This window comes from Cydia amplana, chromosome 4, assembly GCF_948474715.1.
Source record: "Cydia amplana chromosome 4, ilCydAmpl1.1, whole genome shotgun sequence".
NCBI lineage: Eukaryota > Metazoa > Arthropoda > Insecta > Lepidoptera > Tortricidae > Cydia > Cydia amplana.
The window spans coordinates 21,027,077-21,053,351 of NC_086072.1; the positions used below are offsets into that span (position 1 = coordinate 21,027,077).

Here is a 26,275-nt window from a genome sequence, read left to right on the forward strand (position 1 = left end):
TTTGCCGTGAAACGTCACATATTTCTTTAAGATAGGTCTAGATACGATACGGATCGGATATATCAGTGTCAAATGTGACGTTTTTGTTTGAAGAAACGTCAACTTTGACACTGATATATCACATCCATATCGTATCTTGCCCTAATATTTGACGTATCTAAAAGTTTGAATCGGGCCCATTGTCTTCGTTTCTTATATTTATTTTTTCAGCGAATGAGCTCGTAATTCTACAAGACCTCATTTCAAGCAATTTCATATTCATACCCGGTCACGTTTTTAGGGTTCCGTAGCCAAATGGCAAAAAACGGAACCCTTATAGATTCGTCATGTCTGTCTGTCTGTCCGTCTGTCCGTCTGTCCGTCTGTCCGTCTGTCCGTCTGTCTGTCCGTCCGTATGTCACAGCCACTTTTCTCCGAAACTATAAGAACTATACTGTTGAAACTTGGTAAGTAGATGTATTCTGTGAACCGCAGTAAGATTTTCACACAAAAATAGAAAAAAACAATAAATTTTTGGGGTTCCCCATACTTCGAACTGAAACTCAAAATTTTTTTTTTCATCAAACCCATACGTGTGGGGTATCTATGGATAGGTCTTCAAAAATGATATTGAGGTTTCTAATATCATTTTTTTCTAAACTGAATAGTTTGCGCGAGAGACACTTCCAAAGTGGTAAAATGTGTCCCCCCCCCCCCTGTAACTTCTAAAATAAGAGAATGATAAAACTAAAAAAAATATATGATGTACATTACCATGTAAACTTCCACCGAAAATTGGTTTGAACGAGATCTAGCAAGTAGTTTTTTTTTAATACGTCATAAATCGCCTAAATACGGAACCCTTCATGGGCGAGTCCGACTCGCACTTGGCCGCTTTTTTGTCCTATTATGCGTTGCCACGATCTTGTATACGGATGAAGATCCCTCCTGTATATTATCATATCGTCGATAAATAACGTTCAATGTATTCAAATTAGACTTATTTTTGGTACACTCTAATGTAATTTACATTTTCATATTCAATTAATTACTTTGGAGTTAGGGGTCCAATTGTTTTTGTTTGTGAAAAAATTGGATGGATTATAGTATGATTTTATACGTTTTGTTTTTGTCAAATATTACTTATTTTCAGTTTATATATGTGGGCGGCAATCCTTGATGTTTGTTATGCATGTTTTTAAATAATTTTAGTTAGATTTTTATCATTTTCAAATCGATAGATAAAATGTTTGATTTAAAGGAAGCGTAGGCAATTGACTGTTTATTAATTATAATTTTGATAAGATAATCTGAATGTATTTAATTAAAATAATCACAAGATTATTGTATAAAATTAATTAATTACTTATCACTGAATTAATTATTATTTTAAGACGATCTCGGAAATATTAATACATAATTGGGAATTGTATTGATAAACAAGTATAGCGCAGGTGGTGTGGCGTGATCTCAGGTAGTCCTACCTGGAGGGGTAGGGTTGGAAAGGTTATTTAAGTGGTGGCATGCCGTTGTTTTGATTCATTCTTATGCTAAGCGTAGACTGTGTAAGAGCTATCTGTACTCGTAAATAAAACTGAGTTATTAAGTGAAAAGTCTGTTTCCTCTTTACTATTTCTAACATAATGGATGGTGATGAGAAAGGGTTATCACCCGATAACCATGCAGACCAGGCGAATAGTGGAACTTCGCCGACAGCAGCGGTGGGATCCCAATCCCCTATACTAGGCGGGCGCCGCCGATCGGTTATTCAACCTGAGCCTACTTTTACCATGGATCAAGTGATGAGCCTGGTAACCACAGTCACCAAGCAAGCCGCAGCAAGCGCTGTTAATGCGGCGCTATCTGCCACCGCCGCTTATCCACAACAGCCGGCGCTACCCCGTGAAAGAGGAAATTTCTATCTACCTCCGTTCGACCCGGATGTACGATCTCATGATATTCGAGATTGGTGCGCTAATGTCGATGAAACCATTTCCGTTTTCGCTATATCACCTCAAGAAGCACGGATGAAAGCGATACTTCAGTTAAAAGGAAGAGCAAAAGTGTGGGCCGACACGTGGTCTCTACATTCAACTACTTGGGACCAGGTGAAGGAAGATCTAATCAAGACTTTCTCAAAGGAGTTCCGGTATGCTGATGATGTACAGAAGTGGCGCAACTACACGTCGGACCAAGCAACGAGCTACGCCGAATACGCCACTACAGCTTGGACATTATTCAAGCGCGTGCGGCCGGAAGCGAATGATGCCGATGCTGTGGATGCTGTTATCACAGGTATTTATCCTGAACATATTAGATCTGAATTGTTACGAAATACGCCTGACTCTTTGCCTAATCTAGTATCTGTTTTGAAGACATACCGTAAACGCAAATTCGATACACTAGAAAAAACAAACAATAATAACAATTCTAAGAAAGCTCGTTCAACTGAATTAGGTTTGAAACCAGACTATTCGTCTACTATTTGCTATAGGTGTAATAAACCTGGTCATCGCTTTCGTGATTGCAAGGCGCTTAATTCTTCCGGATCTGATATTTCCCCTACCGTTGGTAGCGAGTCTAAAGCACCTAATGATACTAAATCAGTTGAATGCAAATACTGTAAGAAAAAGGGCCATGTTGAAAAGAATTGCTTTCGTAAAATGTTAAATGAACGGTCGAATTCAGACAAGTCAATACACCTTTGCAGCAATCGTTCCGGCAGGGCCCGTAGTACTACTACAGTTAAAATAGGTGATGTTACTTATCCTTGCTTGTTTGATACTGGTTCTGATTGTTCACTGATGCGAAAACGCTTCTCTGGTTCGATTCCCGGGAAGAGAAAGGCTGTTAACGCCACTTTTTTCGGTGCAGGTGACCACCCATTTGATTCAAGACAGACCATTACTAATGCGGTAGAAATAGGTGGTACGTGTGTCGAGCTAGAGTTTTATGTTGTTGAAGATACTGATATACAACATGATATCATAATTGGATTTGACCTTTTGCAAATACCTGGTCTTGCTGTCATTCAAACAAGGGATGATATTTCTGTGAAACGCAATTTCATAATAAGCGAATGCACGCAAAAAGAATCATCATGTCTTGAGGCTGTTTTTGATACAGACGTAAAAGATGCTGATTTACTTAAAAAATTACATGATATTGTTGATAAATATAAAGACAGCTTTACGACTGGAAATCGCGTTTCCAAAGTAAATACTGGTGAATTGAAAATAAGACTTAAAAATCCTGACAAAATAGTACAGCGTAGGCCTTATAGATTATCACCTACTGAGCGCGAAAAGGTTAAGGAAATGATTGCAGATCTAGAAAGCAATGGAATAATCCGTGACAGTTCTTCACCTTTTAGCAGTCCAATTTTGTTAGTCAAGAAAAAGGATGGTTCCGATCGCCTTTGCGTAGATTTCCGAGAGCTCAATGCTAACACTTTAAGAGACCACTTTCCATTGCCTTTGATTGCTGATCAGATAGATAAGTTAGGAAAGGCGCGTTACTTTACTCGTCTTGACATGACCGCCGGGTTTCATCAGATTCCTATCGCTGAAGATTCGATCGAAAAGACATCATTTGTGACCCCTGATGGGCAATATGAGTATTTACGTATGCCTTTTGGCCTTTGCAATGCGCCCTCCGTCTATCAGCGCGCCATAAACAAGGCACTAGGCGATTATAAAGATAACATTGCCTTAGTCTATCTTGACGATATTCTTATTACGTCTGAAACGCCCGAGGAAGGTTTGCGAAACCTTGAACTTGTCCTAAATCGATTAACTGACTCCGGTTTTTCATTAAACGTTTCAAAATGTACTTTTTTGAAAACTTCGATCGAATATCTGGGGAACATTGTAGAAAACGGGACCGTTAAGCCCAGTCCTAGAAAGATTGAGGCTTTGTCCAGTTCTCCGGTACCCAGAAATGTAAAAGAATTGTGACAGTTTAACGGACTAGCTGGGTATTTTCGAAAATATGTACCGAATTTCTCAAAGATTATGATTCCCCTTTATGAACTTACCAAGAGTAACGTACCGTGGAACTGGACAGAGCGTCAAGAACAGGCTAGAAAAGAGATAGTCAGTCGCTTGACATCTTCTCCTTTGCTCACGATATTTGATCCAGATTTACCAACCGAACTCCATACGGATGCCAGTTCTCTCGGCTATGGCGGCGTCTTAATTCAAAAAAGAGATCAAGAAGCTCACGTCATTGGGTACTTTAGTATGAGAACGACCAGCGCAGAAAGTAAATATCATTCATATGAACTTGAAACGCTGGCCGTTGTAAAGGCAATAAAACATTTTCGTCATTTTTTATATGGGCGATCATTTAAAGTCATAACTGATTGCAATTCACTTAAAGCGTCTCGACACAAAAAGGAGTTAACGCCTAGAGTTCACCGCTGGTGGACCTTTTTACAAAACTATGAGTTTGAGATCGAATACCGTAAGGGTGAACGATTGGCTCACGCAGATTACTTCAGTAGGAATCCTGTAGATACCCGTGATTCTAACAAACCACCAAAACAATCAAAACCTTTGCGGTTTTCAGCTAATGTTACCACTCTTGATCATAACTGGCTGCTTATAGAACAAAAACGCGATCCTATACTTAAAAATATCGTAGAACAGCTGAATTCAGACTCTATACCGCAGGATATAGCCAATACATACGTTATATTACAAGACAAATTGCTCAGAAGAAAAGTTCAAATTGATAACAAAACACGAAAACTTATTATCGTCCCATGTAGTTATCGATGGAATCTTATTGCTCACTATCACTCAGCACTTCAACACTTTAGCTGGGAAAAGGTATTAGCCAAAATAAGAGAACAATACTGGTTCCCTAATATGTCTAAATTAGTTCGCAAATTTATAGAGAACTGCGTCAGTTGCCGAGTTCGAAAAGGCGTATCTGGTGCTAGGCAAATCTCTCTACACCCCATCGACAAAGTAGCTGTACCCTTTCATACCGTTCATGCGGACATAACCGGACGTATGAATGGGACCCGAAGTGAGGCCGAGTATGCATTTGTTTTTATAGACGCATTTACCAAATACGTTCATTTAGTTTATGCTGACGATCGTACAACGGATTCCGCTATAAAAAGCTTTCAGGAATTAATAACTATATTTGGTACCCCGGCACGTCTTATAACAGATCAAGATAAAAGTATGACGTCGCTAGAGTTTAAAGAATTCTGTAATAAATTCCGTATTGAACATCACGTTGTGGCTAAAGGCGCTAGTAGGGCAAATGGTCAGGCAGAGCGTATTATGAAAATAATAAAAGATAATATGTCAGTGGTGGAGCTTGATAAACCGTGGTATTCTGCTATGCAAGACCTACAGTTAGCAATTAATTGTACGATCTCTAAAAGTACCGGTAAGAGTCCATTAGAACTGTTGCTAGGTAAAAAATGTTCGCCACCCGCTATCAAGCTTCTCCAAGTTGACGATGACGAGCCTATAGAGGACCTTATTTCTATTAGAAATGTTTGTAAGCAAAGGGTGGACGAGCGATCTTTTCAAGACAAAGTGAGGTTTGATATAGGTAAAGCGCGGGTCAAACCTTACAAAGTGGGAGATTATGTTTTGATGCGTCGTCATGAAAGACATACTACCAAATTGGGTGCAAAATTTGAGGGCCCTATGGAAATATTAGAAATATTACCAAACGACCGTTATAAATTAAAACATGTTAATTTACGTGGAAGTACTGAAAAGATCGCTAGCCATGATTTCTTGAGACCTGCTCCTATGGGACAGACAGATCCATTTGGTAATGATGATGACGAGTCTGCCGTGTGGGCGGTGGATGAGACGAGTGTTCAAAATGAAGACTGCTCTCAGTCCGAGACTCGATAAACGTGGTTTTATTCAAGTATGATATTTATCCGATCTCTTTTGATAAACATATTTATGATTATGTGTATGCATTGTTCCACCTTATCCACGACACCTTCCTTATAACGCTGGCTGGCCACCACGCGTTTCCTTTTTCCCGGTCTTGGCGGCTAGATCTCTATGTTGAGTGATGCCGGTGTGGGCTAGATCCCAGGATGGGTGATGCCAGGATCAGCGCAGGGAGCGCGCTGGAGCAGAATGGCCGTGTGGGCGGCAATCCTTGATGTTTGTTATGCATGTTTTTAAATAATTTTAGTTAGATTTTTATCATTTTCAAATCGATAGATAAAATGTTTGATTTAAAGGAAGCGTAGGCAATTGACTGTTTATTAATTATAATTTTGATAAGATAATCTGAATGTATTTAATTAAAATAATCACAAGATTATTGTATAAAATTAATTAATTACTTATCACTGAATTAATTATTATTTTAAGACGATCTCGGAAATATTAATACATAATTGGGAATTGTATTGATAAACAAGTATAGCGCAGGTGGTGTGGCGTGATCTCAGGTAGTCCTACCTGGAGGGGTAGGGTTGGAAAGGTTATTTAAGTGGTGGCATGCCGTTGTTTTGATTCATTCTTATGCTAAGCGTAGACTGTGTAAGAGCTATCTGTACTCGTAAATAAAACTGAGTTATTAAGTGAAAAGTCTGTTTCCTCTTTACTATTTCTAACATAATGGATGGTGATGAGAAAGGGTTATCACCCGATAACCATGCAGACCAGGCGAATAGTGGAACTTCGCCGACATATACCTACATATTATTGCTTGTCATGATATTTACCTACTACATAATTTAATTACGTTAAAATTTACATAACAAACATATGTTTGTGAAAACTGGAATGTTACTCTGAAATTTAAATTGAATTCGGAAATCATTGGTAGAAAATGTACATTTCAAAACAAAATCATTCAATGTCATCTCTTTGTTACAAAATCACATGATCTGATGTTTGCTACGGTACATTAACTGTTATATTATAAAAACATTTAAAAAAATCATATAAGTATACCTAAACAAAATAATTTTGTAACTGAAGATCGAAATCTATGTAATCTTTGTAAAATAACAGAATTTATTATTGTTAAAACATTTTTAGGTAAGTACATATATTATAACTATACTTACATATTTATTTACGTGTGTACAATATTATCATTATAACGTGGTAGTTCACATTGTTACAAGCTTTTAGTTATTTATAATAAATAATAATTATATTATACTCTCTTTCAATTTTAATTATGCAATAAGGTATGGTTCCATAGATATTAAAATATTTTACAGAATTATCAAACTGATATTAGAAATGGAATGAAATTTCAGAACAAAATTTTTATTCACGAGACTTTTATGTGTTAAATTTTTTGCCGTAGGTACGATAATTTTATTTAGCTAATTTTTTCTCGAAATACCTGCCTGAAAACAGACGCATTCTCATAATTAACTCAAACCCATTTAAAACGGAGATAATTCTATCAACTAGGTATTATAAAACTGCGTTTTGCATTAAACATTTCCACCAGACTATCACATTACCCATTTCGTATGATTTTTTTCTGAAAATGACGGGTCTATTTCAGTAGCTTGGTGTGATATTCTGGTTTTAGAATTTGGTAAGGTTTTGATTTTGTTATGATATGATTTTGACACGACGCCCATTGAATTTTGTGCGCTACAAAGTGATAGTCAAGGCAGTATCAGAACTAAATCAAAACCTTCACAAATTGTAAAATCAGAATACCGAATCCTATTTAACAGTTTGTTTGATCTTTTCATGATACGACCTTGACACTCGTACATAATGCATCTAACGCGACTTAAAACGACAGGCCTCCCTAGTGCATTTTTTCATACTAAATTACTAATCAGCAAGGCTCGGAAAAACGCCCGTCATATAGAAAACAAATCATACTTTAGAATCCATTTACGAGTCGAAAATGTTCGTTACGGTCTACGGCCGTCATTGGGGCATATTTAATCGTTGACATTGGTATAGATAAGTCGGTGTTGTACGGAACAGAGTAATGTTTTCAAAATTACAGGAGCCTTTACTAATCAGGTCGTGTCAAAACAAACTCATGATTTTAACAAATTATTAAATCAGAATCGGTCCCCGCTCCTGTCTGTCATTTGAAACTTTAATAACTGCAGGAGCCGGGTTATTTTAAAACCCGTGTTCAGATGTCGGAAGTAATTGCAGGATTGATGGATAAAACAAGTGATTTTTCAACAGAATAAAATGTTAGCTTTTGAAAACACTATTTGTTTATTTGTTATTTCACAAGTTTCTTTTATAAGGAATTTTAAAATGTTAATATTACAGACAAACCTTAAGTTACTATGCTGGTAAAGTGTCATTCTATGGAACTTGCTAACTATGTAAACAGAGACAATTTCAATATGGCGGTTTGATTACATAGTTAGCAAGTTCCATACTCATTTTATCAAAGAAATTGACAGGTACAGCGGCGACAACAACGACGCTGCAACAGTAATGCAGCTACGGTTGACATTAGAACGTCATCTGTAAATTTAAAGTGACGTGACGAGTGACCTTAATGAAACCTATGCCTATGTATAATAAGAAAACCAAGAGAAATCTACCTACTTATAAGTTATAAGAAATCAATTCCCACTATCAAATGACTAATCACTAAAGAAATCCGATCTACCTAAACCAAACCGACTTAACTGCCATTTTGGTGTTGTTCTAATTTGAACCTTCTGTCGTTGCAGGTATGGTGGTGAATGGATTTGTGAACGTGGTGATCACAACCATTGAGAAGAGATTCGGGCTGAGGTCAATGCAGACGGGAGTTATAGCCGGAGGGTAAGGTTTATGAAAAATACCTAAAATTCTAACTCTTGGGTCAAACTCTTAAGTGTAAGGCCTGAGTGGACGCTCGAGTTGGGCGTGCAGCGGGGCGGGGCGTGCGGCGTGCATGTTAAACAAATGCAAACGAATAGGAGCGGCCTTAGTACACACTGCTCAAATCACTCGTGACCCCGACGCCACGCTGCACGCCCTGCCGAACGCTCCGTTTCGAGCGTCTACTCAGGCCTTACACTTAGGCACGAAATACAAACAATTTCTCGTGTGGCACATACAATGTTTTACCACAGAAGTAGGTAGGGTACCTACGTATATAGTTCGTTTTTTTTTAGCATTAGAAAGAACTTGCAAGAAGGTAAGCGATCTTGACATGTCATTTAATTTAAAAAACGCTTTTTAAAAATCAAAAACTTTTACTTATGAAAGCAGAAGAATATAAATGATTGTATTAGATTCATAATTGTTACATATTTGCCGTAACTTATTTTTAAAATGTGTTTTTCAATTAAAAGACACATCAAAATTGTCCTTATTTCTAACCTTAACTTATTTTTAACCTTATTTCTAATGCAAAAGAAAACGAACTATATGAAGGAAAAATACTATGTTAAAGAAAAATCTCCCTAATTATGAGCCCTACCACATATAGGTACAACATATACATATATTTTGTGGTGCGCGTGCCGCGACCGCTGCAGGGGACCATCGAGTGCGCTGACTTCTGGCCGAAGGGTGTCGTGTTTCGGAGGTTCCGGGGCAAACTGCCGAATCCGATACAGGAGCAGCCGATGCAACGGAGCCACGCCGTTTTATCGACTAAATAACTAGTGTTTAGTTTAAAGTTTATAAAATACATATGTATGTTAGTCTGTAAGGTATTTGTAATATGGGCCTTGTTACCTGAATTAAATTTCTAAATAAATAAATATACCATTTCCGGGCCATATCCATAATTCCACACCCGCACCCACACCAGTGGCCCTCCGCGCGTTTACGGGTATTAAATATTCATTTAAAAATTTGGAAAAAATAATGGTGTAAGTAAGGTGTATTTTAAACATGTCAATGCATGTACTACTGTTAGAATTTCTAGACATTATTCCGAATTCAATGAGGCATCACACGTATCTCTAGGAGCAGTATCTCTACTTTCCACCACCCTGAACTTGTCGACTAGGCTATCTACTTAACGAAATCTAAAAAAACCGGCCAAGTGCGAGTCGCACCCGCACGAAGGGTTCCGTACCATTACGTAATAAACGGCAAAAAAATCACGACTCCTTAAACGAGAAGATTACTCTGCCAAATGAAATTCGTACAATAATTCTAATTGAACGGTATGTAAACCTAAACTAGAGAATGTCGTCTAAAAGTTAGATGTTCGGCGAAACGTAGTCTGTGAATCGATAATCTGCGAAAAATTGCTCGTAGAATCATTAGGTACCCCCCCAATAGACTTGTGACGTCATCACGGTCTATTGAGATCGGGATGGTCGTTCAAGAGTCATGATTGTTCATGAGCGAGTTCGACACCTAATCAATATTCTGACTCGTACTTGAAGATTTTTGGGTTGCTGTGACCACAACCTTTTTTGAGGGCTGGATCCGCGCCTGCACACCACATAACCATAATATTAATATACATATACATACCCATAGTCACACCTATCCTCTTATTTATTTGGTTTTCTTGGTAAATAAGTGGCATTTCAATCTTCTTACCAACAGTACTTCTTCCCCCAGGTACGACATGGCCTCATTCATCTGCCTAGCCCCTGTGACCTACCTGGGCGGGCGGCAGGGCGCCTCGAAGCCCCGATGGCTGGGCTGGGGCGCCCTGATCATGGGCGCGGGCTCGCTCATGTTCGCGCTACCACATTTCCTGGTGCCGCCCTACAGGGCCGCTCACAGGGAGCAACTGGACGTCTGCCACGGGAATACTACCGTGGTAAGTTTCTGGAGGCACACACACACACACACACACACGAACAACGCCACACGCACTCCACATGCAGGCTCTCTCTGTCGCTCCCTCACACACACACACACACACACACACACACACACACATGCACACACACACACACACACACACACACACACACACACACACACACACCATGTAGATGTTTTGTTCCCATTCGCCCGTGCGGCTCGCATTTGAGCGTGAATTCTGTATGCATTGCACCACCAGATCCCAACCCAAAATACAAGTTAAACCCTACAGCGGCGGTAGCACGGTCGCATTTTTATCGCCCGTCACCATGCCTGTCACGATTGACAAGTATGTAAGTGCGAAAGTGACAGGCAATAAAAATGCAACCGTGCTGCGACCGCTGAACACAGTGTGTTTCGAAAAGAAGAATCATTTCTTAAATCTTCTTTTTTTTTGACAGTCATCCTACCTCTGCGAGGAAAGCGGTCCATCAGAAGGCGGGTCCTGGGCGGTGGCCATCTTCGTTGTCGCTCAACTGCTGCATGGTGCTGGTGCCACGCCACTCTTCACTCTGGGAGTTACTTACATTGATGAGAACGTTTCGAAGAAGATGTCGTCAGTGTATCTCGGTGAGTGAGGAATGTCATTAATGTGAATCCTGTATCTACTGTCTGTTGGTGACTTTAAATTGTATAGCCAGCTGTAAAGATGCTAGAATGTTAAATATCTGAAACGGTTTGTACACTTTGTATATTAGTGGATATAATCAAACTCGGTTATGTCTGTACAAAGTTCTAAACTTTGAAACTTATCGAGAATTTCTTTAACCGCCCCGCCTTTTGAGTTGTTTTTTAATCAGCAAACAAACAGATAACTTGGAGTGACAAATACTTACACTTAGGGCCACTTGCACCATTCACTAACCCGTTGTTAACCGGTTGAACATGGAGTTACCATGGTTACCAGTACAATTTGACACTGGGTATACGGTTTAACAGGGTTAGTGGGATGGTGCAAGTGGCGCTTACTGTGCCTTGTTATTATACATTTTAAATAATGTCTTCGTTACTTATCGTCGTTGTCGTCTAAACAGTTTAAAATATGTCTCACGAAAGTTTAATTTTGATTTTAAATAATACACAACAGTATTTGACCGTTTCCATCGCACGCATTTAACTCATATTAAAAGCTCAAGGCATTATCCTAAAGACGCCCCATAACCATAACATAACCATAACCGTCCATAACGCACGCACTGCGAGCAGTGAACACAGGAACGCACTCAGATCGCTGTTACAGGGGTGATGAGTGGTACTGAGTACGTTTGTGGCATGAGTAGACTTTAAATGGGTATTTATATTAATTTTGTGAAGGGTGCTAGGATGAAGTTACACATTTTTTAATGGAAAAATGTATTAGAAGCTCGTTTATTTTTAGCAGATTTATACTTATTTATAGTCCGGGCACGACTTATATTAGAGTTCAGGTAATTTTTCGTTACGTATTTATAATAAAGAAGATCTTAGGATGTTTATTATTAAGGGCAAGTTGCACCACGCACATTCAACGAACTGATCAATTTTAAATATGCTGGCGGCTACTGTTATCCCATAGAGAACTTTTTTGAAGTGAAAACTTCTTTAGCGGCGCTGTGCACTTTTTGAGGTGGGGAAAGAATGATAAACTCGAGACAGCGTAAGACGTAAGGCGTAACCCTCTCTTTCTACCGCGCGGCGAAAATGTATGCCTGAGCCTGCTGTTATCATATCAATATATCAATATAATCAGGTCAATTATTTAAAACTGGACTTTTATATTAAGCAATAAAGGTCAATGTTCTAATCTTGTACGGGCTGAAATACGAGGATCTCACAGTTACATTCTAACTTTATATCACTCCAATATAATTCAATAAAGCTACATCTTGATGAAATCGCTAATAAAAGTGAACTCTAGTACTGGTGAATAAAACTCAAAATATCATGACCAAATATATTTAGATGCGAGGTCTGCAAGGTAACTTTACAATTTCTATTCGAACTTTAAACAATTAACGCTACAAATTTAAGATCACACTAAAGTTTTTCAATAGAAAGGAGGATGGGTCAATTATACATAGTGCTGCAGACATTTTGGAATAGTCATTGAGTTTTTACTTCTGTCGGCACTCCCGGAGTGCAACCCGTTGTTATTTTTAATCATAAAGTTTTAACAAACTACCGTGATGTTCGTTATTCCGTCCTCTTTAGACCATAAGGAGGTCTTCAGATTTCACATTGGATGCGGATCCGCGCCACTCCGATGTGCGAGCGAGACATCGCTGTATTCGTGCACTATTTCGCTCACACACCATAGCTGCACCAATATGGAAACCTTGTTAGTCTGAGTCTATTAATACTGGCATAAATGCAGTGTTGGTCAATAGGAAGTGTGCAGTGATTGACGGCTGCGACTCTAATCGCCGTGCAAGCGGATATGATCCACTGCTTTGTTTTTAGGGTTGGCGAGCTCCAAATATTGTTGTAAAGTAGTATTGCAGTACCCAACAGCGGGAGCAGCATGGTTCCATTTTTATCGCCTGTCACTATGTCACTTTCGCACTTACATACTTGTTAGAAGGCGACAGGCAGGGTGACAGATGATAAAAAGGCGATCATCTTAGCTCTAATCTTCTTCTTATGGTGTCGTCTCCTGCCCGAGGTTGGCTATCATTAGGGCTGTTTTCATTTTGACGCCGCAGCTTGAAACAGCGATCTGGTGCTCATCTTGAACCAGCACCTGATGTTATTTGAGCCAAGAGGTCTTCTTCCAGCCCTATTGGAGTAAATAAATTGTATTTTTAAATAATCTTCGTGGCAGTGACAACCCTGAATGTTAACATGGCGATGTCACCATCCCTAATTGTAGTGGAATTAAGTCGGACCCTGAAGACCGCGCCGACACGTCTATTTCAGAATACGGCTATTTTGTTCGCTGTTTAATATATGTATGTCCTATGTGATCTATGCAATCGATAAGTAAAGCGGTGTCAAAATAGCCTCAATAATAAATTGTATCTTTAACACATTGTTAGATTATATTATACCTTGCCATGCTTATTTACTATTATGACATATCATAACATATTTTCCTACTTATGAAAAAAATCTTATTTGAAATGTTTTTTATTTCAGATGGGAATACACGGCCAATTCATACTCGTAGTTATTTCAAAAAATTCTGTCTGAGACAATTTAACCACAACAAATTAAGGTGCCTTAGTTAGGTTATGTGTGTAGGTTAAGTGTCTTATATAAGATCTTACAAGCTTCGTCAAAAAGAAACTTTACTCTTCACACACTAAGATTTCCAAATGCATTTCGCACATTCACCCTGTACCCTACGTCACACCTAAAAGGCGTTCCATTACTAGCGTGGCACCATTCATGGTGGAGGGCCCTTGAGTTCGAGTATCGAGACTGCGGGTTGGTTATGTACTACCAGATATACTAGCCATACTAGGCTATACTTTACTAGGGACGACTGGTCAGTATTAGTAATTCCTTCTTCACAGGCAGGGTCACTACGCACTAGGCCAGACCGACTGTCAGGTTATATGTATATTATGCTAGATATTAGGTGCCTACAAATAAATTAGGGCGTTTAGAAGTTATCAATCATATCGTATAGTCAACTTAGAAAGCAAGTCGTTGTGAAATCGTATGCCTAAAACTAAACTTTTCGGTAAAAAGTACATGCACAAGTCACCTACAATTTCTGTCCCTTATCTAAAATTGTTTGGTGTAGCGCCAAATTGTGTCTGGATTCAGACATCTAGCCAATAGATCCTAATCCAATACATACTTTATTTTTCCTGTTTCAGATTTTTCTCTGACATTTTAAACCAACCTGAAATTGAGAACCACTAATAGGTACCTACCTATGTATATGTTTCCACAAGTCGAGTATACAAACGTGGTCCCCATTTTCTTTTCTAAATATTTACATCATGAAAAATAATATATATTTACATCATGATTCGATATACAGTCGCCATCAGATATATCGGAGCGGTCAAGGCGCTCCCAAATATCTGAACACGCCTCTATTGTCAAGGCGTTAGAGTGCAAGTTCAAATATTGTGAACACCTTGGCCGCTCCGATATATCTGATGGCGACTGTATGTTAACAGCGATGCCCTTTCGTTTGACTTTTGATTATTATAAGAAATATCTGGGAGACCCCCGGAAACAAAACCTGGCTAGATCGATTTCACAGATTCACTGTGAAATTTCAAAGTAAAATCAATATCAAATAGAGATCTAATTTTGTAAGTTCTATTTAATCTAATGCTGTTCCATACAATGTTATTGTTTGCCCTGCAAACAGATGGACGCCGTTTGTTCTACATTATTATTCATATCCATACATTATTCATTGCGATTCATACCATTTGTCATTTTAGTGGGAATTCTAATCATTAGACGGAAATGTGCGGTTTATTTAGTATGATATCATTGTTTAATTCAATAGTTTAGTACATAATGAGTACCTACATAATATTTAAGTTGGTCTACGAGCGCTATGGCCTCTACGCCGTAGTAATTACGTCGTAAAATATTTTCTGCTCTTGGAAAAGCGTCGTGGTCATCCCGCCATTTCTTTTTTGGTCTGCCTCTGCCACGGCTTTGATTATTTGTGAAATTGATTTGTTCATTTTCCGTTTTTAATGTTTAATGGCAGGTTAGGGTATTATACTGTATTGAAAATAAATTATTTTACACCATGCATGAAATGAAGCACCAGATAATTATTAGAAAAACACAGATAGGAGTTATTTTTCAACACAACTTCTATTTATTTAATAAATGGGATAGAAATATAAAAAGTAGGTGAGTTGACCGTGATAGTTCTAAAAAAAGTCAAAACAACTTAAATAGTCTATAGCAAAAATGCGTGAAATAAAAGCCATATTAATACTACTCTTTGATAAAAGCTCAGTAAAGCTTTCGCGACACGACAATCTTAAACCCCCGGCTTTTAGCTGTAAAAACACACTGCGTTCCGTTTCACGCCATTTGAGACGTTCGTCGTCGGCGGTTAGGATGGAGTGATTGTTTTCAAATATACAGGGGCCTTACCATGATGTCCTTATTGCGATTTTGTTTAGGACCTAAACTGAATCGCTAAAGGACGGAGCTAAATATGTATATATATAAGTCGCATAGCTCTGTCCTTTTATTTAGCGATTCAGTTTAGGTCTTGAACAGAATCGCAATAAGACATCATGGTAAGGCCCCTGATCATTGAATTCCGGATTCGAGTTTGCTATAGGTATAATAATATGTTACCTTAAAACACCGTTTTTAGTGAAAACGCGTTTTCCTTAGTTACAACTAAATTTTAGTGAAAAATAGTTTTTAAGTACTAAGATTTTTCAGTCAAAACTAGTTTTCGCAAATTGCTAGGTTTAGGCTAGGCTACACGCAGCTAATCTATTTTCAAGTTAACATTATACTTAAAATAAAAATAAACCATAATGTAGGTAATAATAGATTTAAGCAATATTGCAAGAGTCCTGGATATAGTACATTATTGTCGAGGTTCGGAAGTAGCTACTTGCTGGCTGAGGATTCGTTTTAAACGGACGACCTTGGGAGTCCGTTTAATTGAATCCGAAGCCAGCAAGTAGCCTTCCAGCCGAGTCATATATAGTGCTTTTCTCAAAAATGGTGCAAGAAATAGAAATATTTTACAGAACTTACAGAAGCAACGTTCTAATTTTCACAGAAAAATACAACCATTAAAAAAATTTGTTGCCGCCTTAAAAAAAAAAAAGAAGTGTATTTTTCTGCTGAAAATACGCCAACCTATTTGAGACACCTAAATAGTCGCGGTACCAACATTTAGCCTGTAACAGACGATCGCACCGCACCGCGACCTTGGAGCGTCGCACCCATAAGTGAGAGCGAGAAACAGATATCTTTCTCCCTCTCACTTATGGGTGAAACAGATATCTCTTTCTCGCTCTCACTTATGGGTGAAACAGATATCTCTTTCTCGCTCTCACTTATGGGTGCGACGCTCCAAGGTCGCGGTGCGGTGCGATAGTCTGTTATAGGCTTTATAATAAGTGCTGATCATCTGTTTGGCTGTTTAAGGGACCTATGCCTTCATTTGATATGGCCATTTAAAGTTTTAAAAAGTTTGGAACTCGTTAAATAATGGAATTTGTATGCGACATTGCAGTCCCGAAATCGAGACTGCAATGTTTTTAACTTTTTAATTTTTTGAATGACCATAAACTACGCACTTCGCGACCTATTTTTTAACCGGCAACGTCGACTTTGCCGTTCATTTTTGAGAAAAATTTATTTTCTTTCTTTCTTTTCTGTCTATATGGTCATAGTCAACACGCTCCTCTTCGTTTCGCTCGTCGTCGCACCTGTGTTTATTGCCGGTGGCAGCAGATTAAACGCGTTTTCCCATAAAACGGAGTTTCACGGGGACATGAATATATTATTTGGAAGTACGCAGCCTATTTATTTAGTGTAACGTGTCAATTAGTACGTAGGTAATGATTTCACTTGCTAGGATAAATATATAATACACTTTTTAAGTACCTACGTAAACTAATTGAATTATTGTAATTTCCTGTTTATTCCAGGTGTGTACTACACAATGGCTGTGGTGGGCCCAGCACTGGGCTACGTGGTGGGCGGGCAGATGCTCAAAATCTATACGGATTTCGTTACTGTGGATTCCGAAGCGTAAGTGACAGTCATTCCATATATGTATAGGTAACTCGTAACAGCCTTTGGATAACTTCAATTCTTCTTCCTCGCGTTGTCCCGGCATTTTGCCACGGCTCATGGGAGCCTGGGGTCCGCTTGGCAACTAATCCCAGTAATTGGCGTGGGCACTAATTTTACGAAAGTGACTGCCATCTGACCTTTCAACCCAGAGGGTAAACTAGGCCCGTATTGGGATTAGTCCGGTTTCCTCACGATGTTTTCCTTCACCGAAAAGCGACTGGTAAATATCAAATGATATTTCGTACATAAGTTCCGAAAAACTCATTGGTACGAGCCGGGGTTCGAACCCGCGACCTCCGGATTGCAAGTCGCACGCTCTTACCGCTAGGCCACCAGCGCTTCTCCTAACCTTCTTTCTAACCTTTTTTCTTTTTCTTCTTTCTTTGGCGCTTTTTTCTTCTTCTTTGGATAACTTCAATTAATGTAACAAAATACTTCCTCTCCTGTCTTTTCTTATTAAGTTTTCCGGACTTTCTTATTAAGTTATTACTTATTATACTGCAAAACTACGTTATACGAGGTAGCCCAAAAAGTCCAAAAATACGTAGGTAGGTAACTTTTTTGAGTGCGGCATATTATTGATAATTTTAACAAACTTTCGCGTTTGTGTATCAAAGGCATACTTCTGGTATATTCTGAAGATAATACATTTTGGTTTAGTTAAATGATTGTTGTTTTAATTTTTAATTACATTTTACAAAAAATAAAAATAAAAGAAATACTTAAAAAAATATGTCCTTAAAACTCTTTGTCTACCAATTTTTGGGCTTGCCCACGTACGTAATACGTAATTTATGGCAAGAAATTTATTTAATGTGCAATTGTGCACTGACTGCGTACTTAAAAAAAAAACAATGCACGATCCTTTTATAATTATAACACGATTACAAAGACAACAAGCAAAGACACGATTTATTGGTTTAGAAAATTAAATTTCCCCAAGGATATTACATTACGTTCACGTAAAAGCCTTCTATACTCCTACAGTCTTACTACACCGCTTTAAGTTAAACGGTCTCTAAAATAGGGTAGTGTATGGTTTAAAAAAATCTCGTTACCACAGACAAGCGTTATACTTTTAATATCTCATCTGACACGGGCACAGGCGGGCTTCATTCAGCCAAGTAGCTCTCGCTTTCATCCTATTGTGTTGCCAGCCAAATTAATTTCAGTTTTCAGCTCAGGTTTCGCGGAAATATGATTTTCCGCCATTTGCAGTTTTGTGGTATCGTTTTAATATGCGTGGATGAGGCCGTATAAGTGTTTGTTCGGTCTTTTGTGGAGTTATAACGATTTTTAGCTCTGGGCTATCGGAAGCGGGTTTTATTCTTTATTTAAACCAACACAAGTATAAGTTTACAGCTAGGTACCTATGTCAAGACACTTAATCTTAAATTAAACATATGTACTTACCTATATTACTAAGACTAAGTTAGGTACATAGGTAGAGTCTGTGCGGAAAGAGAAGAGTCGTGGAATGTATGGGTCCCAAAATACATTCCACGACTCTTCTCTTTCCGAACAGACTCTAGAGATTAAAAAAATCCTGATACTAAGTTACATAGGTAGAGTTTAAAAAAATCCTGATAGGTACTATTTGTAAGGACGGTCACTTGTCTGCGTTTTGGACTGTAGCTATAAAGTTATTTAGTAATTTGTGCGTATGATTGTTACTTGTTAGTGCTGTTTGGAACCCAGTGTTCTTTTAAAGGGACGATTTTATTATGGCGGCAAATGAGCGTAACGTCTTCAAGGTCGTATCAAAATAAGATCAAAACCATAACAAGTTCTTAAATCAGAATTGGGCTCCCGCTATTTCTTTAGTTAAGATTTTCTCTTATTATTTTGTGCAATCCACGTCAAATGGTCACCTTAGTAAACGCGTCAAACCCTAAGCCATCATCACATTTGACTAGTTCCATTTTGTCGTTGACGAATGTCACAACAAAACAAAAAGAACAATTATTAATAATAGAACAAAGCTGAAGTGTGCGTTTCCCGTTTAGCATTTGAAGGGGTTCTATTATTTCAATTCATTTTTTAGACGCCCTTTATTTTGCTGAGAGCTCTTGAGTTAGAAATACATTGAATTGTTCCTATAGACCACTGCTTGGCAGATAGGTAGATATATGATTTATGAAAATAGTCAAAACTAAGTGAGACAGGGGGACTAGCCAAGATAATGATCGTTGATAAAAAACGCCATATGTATGTATGATTTATGCAAATAGCAGAAACCAAGTGGGGGCTAATCAAGATGACGATCGTTGATTAAAGACGCAAATCGAAACTTAAATAATGTACGTATGGAAATTTTAATGAGACTTTTCGTAACATTTCTCATCACGAGACATTTTTAGGGTTCCTCGTATACAAAATTAAAAATAAAGTGTTAGGTAAGTACATTTCACGATTGACTGCAGCTTGTATTAAAACTATATATGTGCGCTTCACATTTAGACAGTTTACTCGTAATAAACCTTTTTTCCTAAACTAACCAAATTCCTCAAGCACTCATTGCTCAATTACTCAACGCACACTGAGCGTGTAGTCGCTCAACTTGAGTATTTCCGCGTGGATGCGGTTTGCTCAGCAATCGAGATGCAGACGCTCAGATGTTTGACGTGCACTCGGCGTTGATTATTGGATAGCTAAATGAGTCGAATGCATGAATGGCATAGGGTAGGTGCGTTAGTTTTCGTCCAGCTCTAGTTGTCGTCCACTTGACGAAATTTGAAAGTAAAGTTACATTGCTGCACAGGAACTTATTGCAATCCTTAATGTCTAACTAAACAATATTTCTATCTACACAAAAATGATATTTTGCAAGTAGCAAATTAAATATCAAATATATTATCTGCTAATCTGTCAAGTCAAGACGAAAACTAGCGCAATGACCGTATACCTAGCTACTAATCAATATCATGTTATAGAATTAGAATAGGTAATAAAGCCTAGAAATCTAGTTTCACGAGGACCTGTGAAGAAGTTAAATCAAAATAAAAGTAACTCTTTATCTTTCGCTATTAAAAAATAAAATTCAATAAGTCCACAAGACCGCTCTTTGTATTGTATTGTATCTCAATTTTATTCATTCAATAATTGATGAAAATTTTTAATTTCCAGTCTCGGCATAACTCCAGTAAGCTCCGTGTGGATCGGCGCGTGGTGGATAGGGTTCCTGTTATCAGCACTTCTCTGCCTCATAGTGGCAGTTCCACTGCTGGCTTTTCCCTACGAGCTCCCAGGTAAATTAAATGTGATAGGCATGGTATAATAATATACTCCGCCTGGTACTCTCTTCCGAGATTCGCGAATGACCTAACTGCTGTTTACAGGTTCTCAAACTTTAAAATGTGGGAGAATTTTAACCAACGGTGAAAATTATTTCAACGGCATTCATTTTAAGTTATTCATGTAGAAACATAGTAAAATAAAACAAATCTATACTGCACTTTTCACTCCTACTCTTACAGTTCCGAATAGAGCAGCCAACCATTTTCGTAACAAAACATTAATTACCAAGCTTACGACGTGAAAAGTTTGGAAAACACTGCGACTGCTGACACTGAGCGAGAAGGAAATAACAATTAACACGCGTTCGACAAGGATGACGGTCAGGGACAAAATGGCGGATTGTCAAATGTGACAGCGCTATCCTGTGTTGCCAGTAGTGTAAATAGAATTACCTGAACGTCTGAAATTTCTTTCGTGAATCGGAAGATATTGCTAACGAATAATTAAAAATGACGTGTTATTGTAAAATTTAAGATAAAATACATATAAATGAAAATTATAAAGAAATATTTTAACTTATTAACCATAGATATAATGTACCCATGTAACATGTTATGTTGAAATAAAGTGGCAATGTTATTGTGACGTAGGCAAGTGACACTCTGGGAAGAGAAGACCATGTTTTATTAGACCATGTGTGATAGGTAACTGTGAAACAAAAAAAAAGTTATTATGACTGTAACGAAAGGACTGACCGATTTCCGATTTACCAGGCACCAGACAACGTGAGCAACAACAGCTTTAAATAGGTGTCTACAAGCCTTGTCCTCATACAAGACTTGATAATCTACAAAATCAAAGCAGCAAGGCCAAATTCGTGATCACCATATGAGTCGAAAGATATCCACTAAGCATCATCCCTAGACTCCACACCACCAGTCATGTACTGTCTATTTGTCTAACAGTTCCATGCGATATTTGCTAAGTCATCGGTATACCTTGTAGGCTACCTTCTCTGGATACGTCCTCCAGTTACAGTACACGGAAACAGCAGCGGCGAAGGTAAATATATTAATTATTATTATTAGGGTTCCAAAATCCACTTAACATCAGTAGCTCTAAAATGTTCGCTTGACAGTTCCATATAACACACAATTACCTACCTTCTAGGTGCCGAAGAAATACGCAACTCCAAAGTCTCCGAAGCTCACGACTCAGCCTCCAAATCCGCCGCGTTCAGCTCCCTCCGCGAGCTGCCTCGAGCGGCCACAGCCCTACTCCGGAACCCCACGTTTCTGTTCCTGAACCTGGCCGGCGCTAGCGAGGGCATGCTAATATCCGGCTTCGCCGCGTTCCTGCCCAAGCTGATCGAGAACCAGTTCGCGGTTAGCGCGTCTGAGGCTGCTCTGTTGTTAGGTAAGGTCTTTATCTATTGGGAGACGTGCGTAGAGCAATGATATTATATAACCATAGATAGGTTATAGGTACTCATACTTGAGGAGCACAAAAAATACTTCCATATCTATTTCTGTGCCTACGAAGAAATCGGTTATTTTTGATTAATTTTCTCATTCCATCCATCTTTGTCACACTCGTTGTTAAACATAAGGTCGTCTCTTTCTCTTTCGGTGTGCGGGAGCTCGTTAGCACGTGCACATTTCTCGCTTGTCCAGCCGCGACTAAAGGCAACTTGTCCAATTTGTCACAAGTTAAGCGCTTCAATTTTGGAACGCCTATAACCTATCTTGAGTTATAAATCATTGGCGTAGAGCCGAAACCAATATGTAGAGTCAAAAGGGTTTGACACTTTAATAAGACAAGGTATATCTTGGCAGAACCATGCCCTAAATACGTCTCTGGATATGTAATTTCTCACAGAATAATCCTTTTCGCAGGTGTCATCACAGTCCCTGCGGGTGGAGGTGGGACGTTCCTCGGAGGCTGGCTGGTGAAACGCTGGAACCTCGCTTGTGCCGGCATCATCAAGTTATGCGTGGCTGCAACGTTGGTCGCTGCTGCCTTCACGTTTAGCTTCGTGCTGACGTGTGACGACTATCCCTTTGCTGGCGTGACTGTGGGATATAACTCCCCCAGTGTGGCTGGGTAAGCTGTATTAAATATTTTAGTGGCTTCTTTTTACGTGGCCATTGCTGCTTACATCCATCTAATTAGTATTAGTCAACTCGGTTGCTAAAAGAACAACTTATAAATTTCACAAGATATATGCTAAAAATTAATCTTTTAGTTGTTAGTATAGGTACCTATCTAAATATGTACTTTAAAAAAATAACTGAATTCATCAACATTTTCATGTGACCATCCAAATACTTATCACGGCGCTTTACCATTATTTATTTTAAAATTTTACACAACAACAAGGCCCATATTACATATACCTTTTAAACTAACATACATATAATTTTATAAACTTATACACACACAACATTATTTAGCTATTATAAAAATACTTCTCCAGGATACCACCATCGGATCCTGACCTGATACAAGCCAACAGTGAAGTCAAAGAAAATTTCCCATATTTCTTCTTCCGTCGAATATTCGCTAAATATAAGAAAAAATCCGAACATACGAAATTTTTATGTCGAATAATAATTTCTCAGCTCGGACCGACTGGCGGCGGCTTGCAACACCAACTGCGGGTGCTCCGGGTCGGCGTTCGCGCCCGTCTGCGGCGCCGACGGCCTCGTCTACTACTCGCCCTGCCACGCAGGCTGCAGCACGGGCGTGCTGGCTGGGGCAGCACAGTTGTACAGCGACTGTGCTTGCATCGGCAACGGGACTTCCTTGTACAGTGTTCCAGGTAATCAAAAAGGAGTCCTAATCCTCGTAATTTACGCCAATAGGTAACTTAGCGTTGACGGTTGACTCCTAGTGGATGAGAAACTAATTGAAATATGTCAGTTGTCAGGCAATGACTGAAAATGAGCCTACACCTACACCTTCTTCACCTGTGGAGATAGGAAGGTCACACAAAATAAAACACCCGTTGAAATTATTAGTGTCATTCCAATAGGATTCTCCGAACTTTTTGAACCGGAGCCACGGCCTTTGGCAGAACCGGTCCGTAAACCGTAGCTAGGAAGCTCTTGCTTAAAGGCAAAATACTTAGCACCCGTTGTCATTGTTGTAGAAGAATTTGTGGACACTTTTATCTCATAAACATTTATTCCACAGATTCGAACGTGTCAGTCCCGTACGAAGCCATCAACAGCATCTGCAGCTCGTCCTGCCCTTATCTGTGGCTGTTCGTGTTCCTCTCCTTCTGTGTCATGCTTTTCACTTTCATAGCTACCATGCCTGCTCTTTCTGCCACACTGAGGTAAGTATCTACACTATCTACATTATATTTTATATTCATAACTTACCTACCTAACATTTTGAACTTACCTTTTCGATCGCAGAGGACGCTTATAAGTACAGGCCATAACGCGCACACGGTGAGCCATGCCCTCCTCAACGCAAACGTAAACATATCAAGATTTACAAATTCTGTAATGCATCATGTTGCATATGTTTATGCAAAGTAACGTAGGTAGGTACCTATGTTACTTTACACGTATGTATCGTAACTCGAATGTATTTGTATACGCCAACAGATTAGAAAAAGAAAACAGTTTTAATATCGTGTCACGAGGCTTATTCTGAATTTACTCGTATGGAGTTGATCCGTTTATCAACGAAAACTATCTGCCAATTCCTCACAAGCTAAAGCCTGACCAGGAATAGGTACATATACCTATGATCATGCGCCATGTTGCCGAATTTCACTAATTTTTTCATACTATAGGTAGGTACTAAACTGTCACCCTGTAAGTACCTACCTACATGAGAATAACAGCGCCCTCTCGACAATGATCATATATTACTGGTCAGGCTTTACAAGCGTGTTATTTATCAGATTGTCTTCTGTCACTAAATTAGTGCTCTTAAATGTAAAGTACAATATACAAGGAAACGCTAATAGTTTTTTCACCTCAGCAGCTCGAACAAGGGTACTTTGCTACTTAAAAACAGTGAGCAAAATCGCATTTTGCTCACTGAGTGAGACGAAATGAGCAAAATGCGATTTTGCTCACTCAGTGAGCAAAATACGATTTTGCTCACTGTTTTTAAGTAGCAAAGTACCCTTGTTCGAGCTGCTGAGGTGAAAACTTAATTGTTGGTATATCTTAAGAAAACATGAGTGAATAGGTAAGTGATGAAGAAGGAATACATTTTTCGGGTTCTCTAATATGTTCTCACTGCTGAGGTGAAAAGTTTTGTGAACTACACGAGATCAAAGTTATTTACATCTCGTGCGCTTTTGAGTCCCTTACTACGCTCAAGATTCTAAATTAGATTCACTCGCTACGCTCGTGAATCTATTATAGAATCTTTCGCTTGCACGGGACTCAAAATAAGCACTCGAAGAAATATCAAACTTTGATCTCTTGTTGTACAAATAACTATTTCCACATTTGCAGATGCGTACGCGAAGACCAGCGTTCATTCGCCCTCGGCATCCAATGGATCAAGGTCCGTCTGCTCGGCACCATCCCGGCTCCACTACTCTTTGGATTCCTCATTGACCTGTCATGTTCATTGTGGGCGAGAACCTGCGACCGCTCTGGGGCTTGTTTGCTTTATGATAACTACAATATGAGCAGGTTAGTTACAACACAAGCTTTCTTGAGCTTACCGTGGGGCTTAGTCAATTTGTGTAATAATGTCCTATAATATTTATTTATTTATTTATTTATTTAGAAATGTCTAGTGTCCTTTTGGAACCACATACATATAGTACATTATACCCCTCACCCCTCTGACACCCCCTTCTATCGACTAGTGCAATCACTACATAGTATAAAACAGGGGTCTCTAAACTTTTTTACCTGAGGGCCATATTGCGCCTCAGAATTTACGCGCGGGCCACCGTCGGCGCCGAGGGCCGGATTTGGCCCGCGGGCCGGGGTTTGGAGAGCCCTGGTATAAAACAAACTCGCTTCCCGCTGTCTGTCCCTATGATCTTTAAAATTACGCAACGAATTTTGATGCGGGTTTTTTTAATAGATAGAGTTATTCCAGAGGAAGGTTTTTGGTATTTGCTTGGGTTAGCTGCTTGACGCTAACTAGACCGTCTAAATCGTTTGATTAAATGAAATGGATTAAAACGAGGAATTCATCCGATTAAAAGCGGTCATCGTAGCCCATACACATTTTAATTAAGAGAACCTTTGAAGCCCTAAATATTCGCTTCATGAAAAGCAATTACAACCAATTTAAAAATAAAACTCTCTCATTAATAACCAAACCAAAGGTTACAACTTACAACTCGCACTCAGGCGTATTTCCACTACAATTGGAATACCCAGTTTAAATGCGGCGCCATTATTAAATAAGATTATAATAAGGATTACCTATTGTTTAAAGGCTATTGTTTTGTACTAATTGTTTTGTTTAGGTGCATGATTCGATTAGTTAAATGAGCGCTTCATTCGCCAACAAACTGTTTACAGTTTGGCGACATCATAAATTTTGTTTGTGAGCATGTA

The 26,275-nt window shown here is 38.8% G+C and overlaps 2 protein-coding genes across 2 annotated transcripts in view; both read left to right on the forward strand.

Moving 5' to 3' along the window:
• Positions 1 to 26,275, forward strand: part of LOC134647384 (solute carrier organic anion transporter family member 4A1-like) — a 76,219-nt gene that overhangs the window by 48,960 nt on the left and 984 nt on the right. Inside the window, exons 4-13 of the mRNA XM_063501730.1 lie at positions 8,660 to 8,753; positions 10,500 to 10,704; positions 11,153 to 11,321; positions 17,339 to 17,441; positions 20,613 to 20,734; positions 21,894 to 22,139; positions 22,619 to 22,826; positions 23,345 to 23,544; positions 23,919 to 24,063; positions 25,208 to 25,390. Of these exons, the coding sequence (XP_063357800.1) occupies positions 8,660 to 8,753; positions 10,500 to 10,704; positions 11,153 to 11,321; positions 17,339 to 17,441; positions 20,613 to 20,734; positions 21,894 to 22,139; positions 22,619 to 22,826; positions 23,345 to 23,544; positions 23,919 to 24,063; positions 25,208 to 25,390 (1,675 nt within the window). The remainder of the gene's footprint in view (positions 1 to 8,659; positions 8,754 to 10,499; positions 10,705 to 11,152; positions 11,322 to 17,338; positions 17,442 to 20,612; positions 20,735 to 21,893; positions 22,140 to 22,618; positions 22,827 to 23,344; positions 23,545 to 23,918; positions 24,064 to 25,207; positions 25,391 to 26,275) is intronic.
• Positions 1,388 to 5,867, forward strand: LOC134647469 (uncharacterized). The gene is made up of 2 exons (XM_063501821.1): positions 1,388 to 2,274; positions 5,305 to 5,867. Exons 1-2 carry the CDS (start codon positions 1,623 to 1,625, stop codon positions 5,865 to 5,867), a joined length of 1,215 nt encoding a protein of 404 aa, XP_063357891.1. The 5' UTR covers positions 1,388 to 1,622.